Below are 12010 nucleotides of genomic sequence, written 5' to 3'. Positions count from 1 at the left end.
TGACACTGCAGCTGGGCGTGGTAGCACATGCTTGGAATCCCAGTATTTGGGAGGCTGAGACAAGCAGATCACAGGCTTGAGGACAGTAAAAGTTGTAAGACTCTCGGCAGCCTAGCGAGACCTTGTTTCCAAATAAAAATTTAAAAATAGGGCTGGGGTGTAGCTCCGAGGTAGAATGTCCCTAGGTTCAATCCCCAGTGTCCCCCTCAAAAAATAAAAAAGAATCTGATACTGAGGGAATGGGACTAAGCAATCTGTCTTTTTACAAACTCTCCAAATGATTCTGATGTAAGACCACTGCTGTAATGAAAATGGACACAAAATTCTCCACCGTTGACGCCTAAATCTCCTTGTGGTGAGTTCAAATACTGCATTTCAAACAAGAGGCAAAATAGAATTTCAGCAGGTATCCACTAAATGCAAGGAGGTATGGTGCTCCAGTCTACTGAGACAGAAAACAATAAAACTAAACTTTCAAAAGGGGGGGGGGATTATATTAACACCAGGACAGAAATAAATTTTACAGTTGTTTTTTTTTTTTTTTTTTTTTTTTGCAGTACTAAGGATGGAACCCAAGGGGGGGGGGCATTCTACCTCCGAGCTACACTCCCAGCCCTATTTTTTTATTCTTTATTTTTGGAACAGGGTCTCACTGAGTTGCAGAGGGCCTCACTAAGTAGCTGAGGCTGTCTGCAAACCGTGATCCTCCTGTCTCAGCCTCCCACATGCTAGGATTACAAGCGTGCGCCACCACGCCTGGCTCTTACAGTTTTTTTCTTTTTTATCAATACATGTCTTTAGGAACTGCACCCACAGAGAACATGACTCAGTGAGCAATGAATACTCATTTCAGAAACCGTGTTCCCAGATAAAATATAAAATAGGTCTGGAAGTGTAGCCCAGAGGTATAAAGCCCCTGGTTCCATTCCCAGTACCAACAAAAATAAAAAGGGGGGGGGAGGAGTTAAGAGGGTTAATACAAGATACTGAGACAATGTTCTCATAACTTTTATTACAGTACGTTGTCATAATTATTCCAGTTTATTCTTAGTTTTTGTTAATCTCTTGCTGTGCCTAATTTAAAATTAAGCTTCATCATGAGTTTGTACATTATGTAAAGGAAAACTACTATATATACTGCTCAATACTATCTGAGGTTTCAGGCATCCTCTGAAGGTCCCGGAGAGCCCCTATGGATAAGGGGAACCACTACACTCAACTAAATGCATGACTAGTAAACATAAGCCCCCCTGTCTCTATTAATAAATTTAAAACTGGGAAAACAGTACACAAAATCAATTTGTTTCTGCTATACGTTTTCCTCATCTATAAACATTAGACATATAATCAATTAAAAATGTCATCAAAGATCTTTATTCTGATGCTTATGTATCTTAAATAAAAACAGCTAGTTCCTACAGGGCAGAGAGTTTTCTGAGGTTTTTTTTTGTTGTTGTTGTTGTTTTTGGTGGGGTTTTTTTTGTTTTGTTTTGTTTTGTTTTGTTTTGTTTTTGGTAGTGGTACTGGGAATGGAACCCAAGGGCCTTCTACCTCCAGGCTTGACCCCCCAGGCCTAATTTATTTTTTATTTGGAAACAGAGCCTAAGTTGTTGAGAGCTTCACTAAATTGCCGAAGCTGGCTTCAAACCTGCAATCCTCCTGTTTCAACCTCCCAAGTACTGGGGTAACAGGCAAGTGTCACCACACCTGGCTCATTCTTAGTTTGAAGAGGCAGCACAGCATGCTTGTAATTCCAGTATTTGGGAGGCTGGGACAGGAGGATCACAGATTTGAGGTCAGCCTCAGCAATTTAGAGAGATCTTTTTTTTTTGGGGGGGGCAGAGCTGAGGATTAAAGCCAGGGGTATTTTACCTCTGAGCTACACACCCAGCACTTTTTTTATTTTTTTAGAAATAGATTCTTGCTAAGTTGATATGAACCTCACTGAGTTGCTGAGCCTGGCTTTGAACCTGTGATCTTCCTGTCTTGGCTTCCCAAGTCCTGGGATTACAGACATGAGCCATCAGGCCCAGCTAGCAAGACCCTATTTCAAACTAAAAAAGGAAAACAAAATAGGCCTGGGGCCAGGTGTGGTGGTGCATGCTTGTAATCCCAGTTCGAGTCCAGCCTTAGCAATTTAATAAGGCCCCTCCACAACTTACAGCCTGTTTCAAAATAAAAGAATAAAATAGAGCTGGGGGTATAGTTTAGCGGTAGAATGCCCCTGGGTTCCATCCCCAGTACCACAATATAAACAAACAAACAAACAAACAAACCTACCTCTGTGTCTCAGTACAAGATAAAATAATAGTCCCTCTACCTGAATATTAAATGAGACAATATATGTAAAGGCACCTCCGCAGTGCCTAGCATACAGCACATGATATACAGATGTCTGCTATTGTTACCCTGACTATTTAGCACTTATGGTGATACTGCTTAGCTAAGCTCCTGAGGCTCGGCGGTCCCTCACCTGCCCACCACTTCCTGTGCCTCTAATACACCATCTCTCTTTGGACCTCTAGGCCTCAGTCTCCATAGTTCTCTCTGATTGGAGCATTTTTACCATGTCTCCTTTAGGCAGCAAGCAAACTCCTATGCAGCAACGTTTGTAACATTTAAGTATCACAACAGTGAGAGAAACAAGCTATCAGTGAACTGAGAGTTCAGAAGGTAGAAAAAATCCATACAAAAAGTTTCCTGCACAGAGAACCTAAAGATGTAGTAATCTCCTCCCTACCGCGAAATGTCCTTCCCCTTCACTCCACAGAACTCCTCACCCATCCTCCTTCCACTCCGTCAAAAGGACTCCTCTCAACTGGGCCTGAGAGCACATGCCTGCAATCCCAGGACTTGGGCAGCTGAGACAGGAGGACCTCAAGTTTGAGGCCAATATCAGCAAGTAGTAAGACTCGTCAACCTAACAAGACTCTGTTTCAACAATAAAAATAAAATACAGCTAAGCCAGGCACGCTTGTGATCCCAGCATTCGGGAGGCTGAGACCAGAGGACCGCGGTTGGCAGCCAGCCTCAGCTACTTAGTGAGGCCCTCTGCAACTCAGTGAGACCTGGTTTCAAAATAAAGAATAAAAAATGGGGCAGGAGGTGTAGCTCGGAGTTCAAATGCCCCTGGGTTCCACCCCCAGACCAGCCAAAAAAAACAAATAAAATAAAATGAAATATGGCTAAGGTATAGCTCAGAGGTTGAATGTCCCTGGGTTCAATCACCAGTAACACACACACACACACACACACACACACACACACACACACACACACACACGACTCACTCACACCTCCACCAACTACAGAAAACAATTCTATGAAATGTCTGTAAAGCTTTACCTAAGGCCACTAGAACATTTTTCAAGCTTTATCAATATACTTAGAGGAAGAATCTAGTCAAGGAAATCAAAGCAGGACTCAAGATGAGTTATGCTAGGATTAACTGTAACATCCAGGCAATGCCAATTAACGCTGTACTGTAGTCAGCTTGCAGTCATAATAAATGAAAATCAAAAGATTGGAAATTTCTGAATGTTTCCACGGTGGCTCGGGAGGAAAAGTATTCTGATATTTGAAAGTATTGCAAAAACTTTCTTAGTAGACAAATGATCGCTTTCTAAACAAGAAGATTTCTTTCTTTTAATTCCAAATTCACTAACCACACCTTCATTGGCCCCATCCAACAGAATTGTCCAGACAAAAGGTTACCTTATAAACATTTTTTTTTGGGGGGGGGGGCACTAGAGATTGAACTCAGGAGCATTCTACCTCTGAGATACACCCCCAACCTTTATTATTTTGAAACAGGGTCTCACTAAGTTGCTGAGGCTGACCTCAAACCTGTAATCCTGTCTAGGCTTCCCAAGTACTGCAATTACAGGTGCGCACTACCACATCTGTAAAACATTACGATTAAAAACTTTTTTTAAAAAAGCATGACAGTCCAGTAGTTCATGAAACCCTGCCTCAGTGACCGCCACCTCTACCCACAGCCGTACTGCAAGACCGAGTCATCCAATCCCCCACTATCTCCACAGCCCCCATACCACCTCCAGCGCGCCAGTCACCACGTTCTATCAATCTTAAATCAAGGGTCACAGGGATCAAGCAGGTAACCTGAACAAAGCAAACCCGCATGAGGCACGCGGACCGCAAGGGAAACGGCAAACTAGAGGGCAAATAACAGGGTTTTCTTGTTTGGTTTGGTCCTGGGAATTGAACTGAACCCAGGGGCACTCTGCCTCTGAACTACACCCTCAACCTTATTTATTCAGAAACGGGGTCTCACTAAGTCGCAGAAGGCCTAAGTTGCTAAGGCTGGCTGCAAACCTGCGATCATCCTGTTTCAGTGTACACCACCAAGCCTGGCCTTTATTTATTTTCAAACAGGATCTCACTGACTTTTGAGGCTGGCCTCTAACCTGCAATCCTCCTGTCTCAGCTTCCCAAGTACTCAGATTCCAAGCATACACCACGATGCTCATTTTTATTTTTAGTCTGAAACAAGGTCTAAGTTGCTGAGGCTGGCCTCACACCTGTGATCCTCCTGTGTCCGCCTCTCAAGTACTGGGACTACAAGCGTGTACCAACATGCCTTTTTTTTTTTTTTTTTTTTTTTGAAACAGCGTCTCACTAACTTGCTAAGGCCGGCCTCAAACCTACGATCCTTCTGTCTCAACTTCCCAAGTACTGAGATTATAGGCACACACCACCATGCCCAGCTCAAATGCCAGTTCTTAAAAAGTCAAAAGCCAAGGGTGATGTATTCATTTCGAGTCACCCCCCCCATGCCATTTTGGCATGGGGCTGTATTTCTATTTTCTGGATTTCTATCTTTCTAATAAACTTCTTTAAATCTTAAAAAAAATAAAAATACAATAAAAAGTCAAAAGCCAAGAGTGGTGGTGCATGCTTATAATCTCAGTACTTGGGAGGCTGAGACAGGAGGATTGCAGGTTTGCAGTTAGCCTCAGCCACTTAGTGAGGCCTTCTGCAACTTAATGAGACCCTGTTTCAAAATAAAGAGTAAAAACAGAGATGGGGGTGTAGCTTCGAGGTAGAATGCCCTGGATTCAAGCCCCAGTGCTGCAAAAATAAATTAACGATAATTAATAGATAAATAAAAGTCTTCAGTACCCCCTGTAAAACCCGTAGCCTTATGATGTGCCTAGGAACCATCAGAGATATTAAACATAAAGATAAGAATAATCTATCCAATCTGAATCTCCTAAGGAGCCCCTAGAACTTGCTGAACACTTTCCCCAGGTGATCCTGATGCCAATAACCCTTGGACCACAGAAACACTGATCCACAGAGTAAAGCCAGACCAAGCCCAGGGCGGTGGTGCATGCCTTTCATACTTGGAGAGCTGAGACAAGAGAACTGCAGGTGTGAGGTCAGCCTCAACAACTTAATGATACCCTCAGCGACCCTCAGCAACGTGAAGAGATCCTGTTTCTAAATAAAAAGTAATTTTAAGAAGAGGGCTAGACATGTAGTTCAAAGGTAGTATACCCCTGGGTTCAACCCCCAGTACCAAAAAAAAAAGTCAGATTAAACCATCCCTTTCTTCCAGGACCCAGCCTTCTCTTCATTCAGTCTTATCTCTTGTCACTCCACAATTACACCTAAATATCTTATCTAATTCCTTGTGTGGTGTGGTGGCGCATGCTTGTAATCCCAGCGCTTGGGAGGCTGAGACAGGAGGATCACACAGGTTCGAAGCCAGCCTCAGCTACTTAGTGAGGCTTTCAGCTACTTAGTGAGGCTCTCAGCAACTTAGACCCTGTTTCAAAATAAAATATAAAATAGGTCTGGGAGTATAGCCTGGAGGTAGAGAGCCTCTGGGTTCCACCCCCAGTACCACAAAAAAATAATGATAATAATAATTCCTTGCAGTTCCCTGAAAACACTCTCTCCGGCCTCCATCACTGCACTCCACTGCTCTCGTCTCTGGTGCCCTTTCTCGCTCTTCACCTGGTAGTGCTCCACCTTCAGCTTCCTAGACTCAACTCTGCCTTCATCTCCAGCCCTTCTGAAGCCTTTCTCGGCTCTAACCCACTCTCACACCACTGCCTAAGTGGCCTCCTCTCCTCTCCCAAACACTCAGCACTTACTATTTATAACTTCTTTTTTCAGTACTAGTCATTGAATCCAGGACCTCCAGGCTATACCCTCAGCCATATTTTTATTTTTTATCTGGAAACGGGGTCTCACTAAGTTGTTAAGGCTAACTTCAAACCTTCCATCCTCCCATCTCAGCCTCCCAAGCACTGGGATTACAGCAATGTACCACTACACCCAGCTCCATTTTCATTTCTGCAATATTTATTAAGCACCTCTGTGTAGGACCAGTACCATGTGGTCATGTTTAACAAGACAGCTATCAGCCTGCCCCCTTTAGAGCTCACGTCCTAAATGAGAAGCCCAGCCCTAGTTTTTATTCTTTATTTTGAAACAAGATCTCACTGAGTTGCAAAGGGCCTCACTAAGGAGCTGAGGCTGCCTGCTAACTGCGACCCTCCTCCCAAATGCTGAGAGTAAAAGTGAGTGCCACCACACCTGGCTCTCAGCTCTCTATTTGAAAGAAGTGTTGTGGCCAGGGGTGGTGAACCACACTTGTAATTCCAGTACCTGGGTGGCTGAGACAGGAGGATCACAGGTTCATGGCCAGCCTCAGCAACTTGGTCAGACCCTGTTTCAAAATAAAATAGGGCTGGGGATATAGTTGAGAGGTAGATTGCCCCTGGGTTCAATTCCCAGTACCATTAATAAAAAGGCAGAATCGTTTTAAGTACCACAAGGAAGAATACAAATGTTAAGAGAGCATATAGAAGCCAGGTATAGTGGCCCGTGCCTGGAATCCCAGGACTTGGGAGGCTGAGACAGGAGGATGACACATTTGCAGTTAGACTCAGAAACTTAGTGAGGCCCTCCACAAGTTAGTAAGACTCTGTTTCAATATAAAAAATAAGCCGGGCGTGGTGGCGCACGCTTGTAATCCCCGCGCTTGGGAGGCTGAGCGGATCGCACGGGTTCGAAGTCAGCCTCAGCTACTTAGTGAGGCGCTCAGAAACTTAGTGAGACCCTGTTTCCAAATAAAATATTAAAAAAAAAAGGTCTGGGAGTATAGCCCAGAGGTAGAAAGCCTCTGGGTTCTACCCCCAGTACCACCAAAAATAAAAATAAAAAATAAAAGAGCTGATAGTATAACTCAAATGTAGAATGCCTCTGGGTTCAATGGTTTTTTCTTTACTAAAAATCAATTGTCTTGCAATTTCTTACTAGGGAAACCTAGTTACCACTCTATGCATGCACCCCTTTTAGCAACTATTGTGTATCTGCCAGGTTTCCAACTGTGGCTCTCAGGTGTACGGCTAGGGAAAATTAAAGAAATTAAATTGCTCCTAAAGTAATTTTTCCACCATCTGCTTTTACAGTATTAATTTTTCCGTTTCTCATTGCTCTATTATAAAGGGTCACAGCAGGGAATAAAAATCTCTTTGAGTGTTTCAAATCTTATCCATTTATGGGGGGGGGAGAATGTTTTTATTCAAGAAGCTTATAAAGCACTTACTATCTGAAGACCACACAATGGGAATGCAATGACAGAAAGAAAAGATCTCTGTGTGCAATTCACATTCCAACAGAACCGACCACACAGATTTTCCTCCGGACACCTCTGGATTCTTATTTTTAACAAGGATGCAGTAATGAGTAAAGAACCTCCTACTAGAAGAATGTTTATGCTAGAAACTTGTGCTCTTCTTTCCAAGGCCACACTGTAACTAAAATAACATCAACAAATTGTATTTTAGTGAACATTGGACACTTGCTAAATTGACCTTTGTTTTCCAGGGTGATAGGAAATCTGCTGTCAGACACCGGAACTGAGTCAGACGTGGGAAGAAAGAAAAAGATAGGGAGAGAAAATTGCACTAAAATTTCTGGTGAATTAGGACATCTGTCTAGCTCAAAATATAAATCTAGAAAAGACTGCTTATAAGAAAAAGACTCCCTAGCCAGGCGTGGCGGCACATGCTTGTAATTCCAGCATTCGGGAGGCTGAGAGCAGAGGTTTGTGGTTCACAGGCAGCCTCAGTTATTTAGTGAGGCCCTCTCCAACTTAGCGAAACCCTGTTTCAAAAAAAGAATAAAAAATAGGGCTGCGGGTGTAGCTCAGAGGTAGATTGCCCCTGGGTTCCATCCCCAGTACCGCCAAAAAAAAAAAGAAAGAATAAGACTCTCTATTCAACACTGCTATAAATAAAACAGCTATTCTATTAGCATTTACTCAGAAAGTCAGATCCTAGTAAGGAAGAAAATGCTTTCTATGTCAATATTTGCAGTGTAGAGCAGATAACAAAACGGTATCCAGGTTAATAGCCTTTTTTTTTTTTTTTTTTTTTGGTGGTACTGCCGCCAGGTGCTCCATTCTTCCGAAGAAGCTAAGCCATACCTCCGGGCTATACTCCCAGACCTATTTTATACTTTATTTGGAAACAGGGTCTCATAAGTTGCTGAGAGCCTCACTAAGTAGCTGAGGCTGACTTCGAACCTGTGTGATCCTCCTGTCTCAGCCTCCCAAGCGCAGGGATTACAACATGCACCACCATGCCCGGCTAGGTTAATAGCCTTCTGAAATGAAAGTTGTAAAGCCCTAGCCTGAGTTACCAAGGCAGCACTGGAACCGCTTTCCACTTAAAATTTTAAGTCAAGTCATCACAGTTAAGAATAGTATGGCACAGTGTTACTTGAAAGCAGAGGCACATACTATGTGGCCTTCTACTGCCACTTTCAGTTTTTTTTTTTTTTTCTATTCCAATTAAACAAAATCTACTGCCAGACGTGGTGGCGCATGCTTGTAAGCCCAGCATTCAGGAGGCTGAGACAAGAGGACTGCGGTTTGCGACAGCCTCAGCTACTTAGTGAGGCCCTCTGCAACTTAGTGAGACCCAGTTTCAAAATAAAGAATAAAAAATAGGGCAGGGGGTGTAGCTTGGAGGTCGAATGCCCCTGGGTTCCATCCCAAGACCCGGGAAAAAAAATCTACTATAATTTTTCCAGGAATTCATTCCACAAATGTTTATCGGGTGCCTAATACTGTGGCACTAAGCTCAGGCGATGTGGTCTGTAAAACAAGTCTCATTGATAAGGCATTATATTCTAATGGAGGAACGTAGTAAGAATAATTTCAGAACTGTGCCAAGAGCACTCTTAAGAGAGGGTAGTGGTGCCACAAACCTACAATCACAGTACGTGGGAAGCTAAGACAGGAAGATTACATGTAGGTTCGCAGCCAGCCTCAGCAACTTAGCAAGAGCCTCGGCAACTTAGACCCTGTTCCAAAATGTAAAATAAAATAGGGCTGTGGGTGTAGCTTAGAAGTAGAATGCCCCTGGTTTAATCCCCAGTACCACACCCCAAAAAAGAGGAAAGGGGTACTCATGGAAGTCTTCTCCGAGGAAGTAGCATTTAAACTAAGATGTGATGATAAGCAGGTAACAAGGAAGAAAAGTTAAAGCCCATATTCCAGGCTTGGGCGACTGGATAGTGAGTGGAGTCATTCACTGTCAAGGGAATGGCGCAAGGAAACTAGATTTACTAATTAATAATCAGAATTTACTAGGCGTTCATTACGTGCCAGGCGGTTCTCAGATCCTTATAATTACTTTGCACGATAGAAACCCTTATTTCCAGTTGCCTAACGTAAAAGAGAGAATGAAATGACTTGCTCAAGGCAAAAAATAATGAAACTTGACTTTGGCATCGGATGTATATGCATTCGAAAGCCCGCGCGCGCTCTATCCACTACACAGGCAACCCCAACGCCACAAGCTACCTGCCAGAAAACCTCTTTACTCGGAAAAAGAGGCGCTCGTCCGCAGTAAGGCCGCAGTCACTCCCCCTCCCCGGGCCTCATCGGCCAGGCGACGGTCTCCGTCTCCGAAGTTGTATGCAAGAAGGGTAGGTAGAAAGTTCATTCAAATGAAGGCAATTACACCATCGCAGGAGGCGACCGCATCCTTCAGGCGGCCAACGAAATGCTAACAAGTAAAAGGAGCGAAGGGGATTCTCTGGCTCCACTCTCATCCAGCGCTCTCCTAAGGGAATCTCCCGGGAAGGTGCCGAGTCGGGGCGATCGGCCTGCGGACCCCACGCCCCCCGACCCCTACCCCCCAGAATCGCGGGACCCCAAAGAAACGCCCGCCAGCGCGCCACAGCCACGCGGCACAAGGTGACACGGACCGCACCGGCCCTCGGGCGCCGGGCGCGGCCAGGGCGACTCGGGACCGGGAGCCCGCTGCCCGCGGTACCTTGTACTTATCAAAGCCAGCCAGCTGCTCCGGGCTCACGTATTCGTAACCAGCCATGACGACCCGAAAACCCAGCGCCCACTCGGCAGCGACTCTCCGCGAGGCGGCTGCGAAACGCGAGCACCACACTGGCGGGGCCAGACTGGGAAAGACGGGGCTGGCAGAGAAGGTGGGAGCCACGCTCCGCCCACCGCGCACGCGTAGCCGCCCAGGCCACTTCCGCCGCCTCGACGCGCATGCGCAGCCTCCGCTTCTCCCCGCCCACCGGGGGAGGGGCGCCGCCCACTCGCGGGACCCGCCCCCTGGCGCCGTCGCAGCCCAATTGGCGTGGATCAGGCAACGCTAAGTCCCGCCTTCCGGCTTTCTGCGTCGTTTCATTCGCTAGCGTCAAAATTGGTGAGTTGAGGTAAGGCCGGAGGGGCTGAAAGGTCAGCTTCCCAGAGGGCCTTGCTCTTATCTTGGGGAAGGAGTGCGTTTCTAGGGTACTGCTTCTGCGTAGAGATAAGGGGTACTCTCGCAGTCCTGTTGTGGGGTGAGTGCGCGCGAGACAGTTCAGATAAGAAGGCCTCGTTCCCTCGCCACGGTAAAATAAAAGAGCAGAGGGAAGGCTGTGTTGCGACTTGCTTTCAGCTCCTGGTACTGTGCGCTGTGTGCAGTGGGCGCTGAATAAACATACTTTGATGTAGAGAAGGCTGATGGGAGGCTTTGTACATCAGTGAAGGAACGTGAACCGCCAGTGAAAGGACATCGGAGGCTCGTCCTTCAGATCTACGTTGCCTGTGAACCTTGGACCGCCTCTGCACGCTGCGCCTCACCAACCCGTTCCGAACTTTAGATTGCTGATGTCTCCCAACCAGATAGCAGTGACCTCTCGGTCTCGTCGAGTCCTTAACTGCGTTTCCGAGAAGTATTTTACGTAACGGGAGCCGGCCAAATGGAGAAAGAACCCGAGAGCCGGAAATTGTTGTGCATGTCCGTAATCCTAGTACTTGGGAGGCTGAGACAGGGGGATCGCAGGTTCAAGACCAGCCTCAGCGACTTATCGGAAGCCCTGTTTCAAAATAAAAAGGGCAGCGGGCGTAGCTCAGAGGTAGAGCACCCCTGGGTCTCAGCCCCAATACCACACCAAAAAAAAATTTTTTTGAGATTTCTTTTTATGTTCTTTTCATTCATTCAATAAATTAAATACTTGTTGGAGGCCAAGATATACCCAGTGTATTTTTATTTCTGCCTTTTCTTATCGCCCCTCCTGAACTAGAGGTACCTCTTATTAGGTAATAGATATTATCTAATATCTATTATATTAGACTTCATATTTATTACGGCCAGCCTCAGCTACTTAAGCCCTCCGCAACTTAGTGAGACCCCATATGCTTAATATATGGTAGATAACCAATGAACTTCAGTGACCTTTACCATGCTTGGCCCTCAAGGGGAGGATTTATATCTTATACATCTTAATTATCCTTAGGACCCAGTGACTTACAAACTGTACCTGGTCAGTACATTTTAGTGATTATTGATGAACAAAGATAGTTCACATGTTGTGAAATGCCCATGCCCATTTTGAGAGGACATTAGAATGATTTAAGAAGGAAATTTGCTCTAGTGAAAGGAAAATGAAACAGCGTCCCAGGACCTTAGTTTCTTTATGTAACTTCTGTATTTAAATCTCTCTTTGTAGCTGG

The 12010-nt window shown here is 45.2% G+C and overlaps 1 protein-coding gene across 1 annotated transcript in view; it reads right to left on the bottom strand.

The window, feature by feature from the left end:
- The window catches only part of SELENOI (selenoprotein I), a gene marked incomplete at both ends in the record, with an annotated part of 42764 nt that extends 32385 nt beyond the window's left edge, over positions 1–10379 (bottom strand). Inside the window, one exon of the mRNA XM_080711217.1 lies at positions 10323–10379. Within this exon, the coding sequence (XP_080567343.1) occupies positions 10323–10379 (57 nt within the window). The remainder of the gene's footprint in view (positions 1–10322) is intronic.
- Positions 10380–12010: the final 1631 nt, after the last annotated feature.

Source organism: Muscardinus avellanarius, assembly GCF_963383645.1.
Source record: "Muscardinus avellanarius genome assembly, chromosome: 15".
In the NCBI taxonomy this organism is placed as follows: Eukaryota; Metazoa; Chordata; class Mammalia; order Rodentia; family Gliridae; genus Muscardinus; species Muscardinus avellanarius.
The sequence above is the reverse complement of the archived record's forward strand: the minus strand, read 5'-3'. Positions and strand labels throughout refer to the sequence as shown.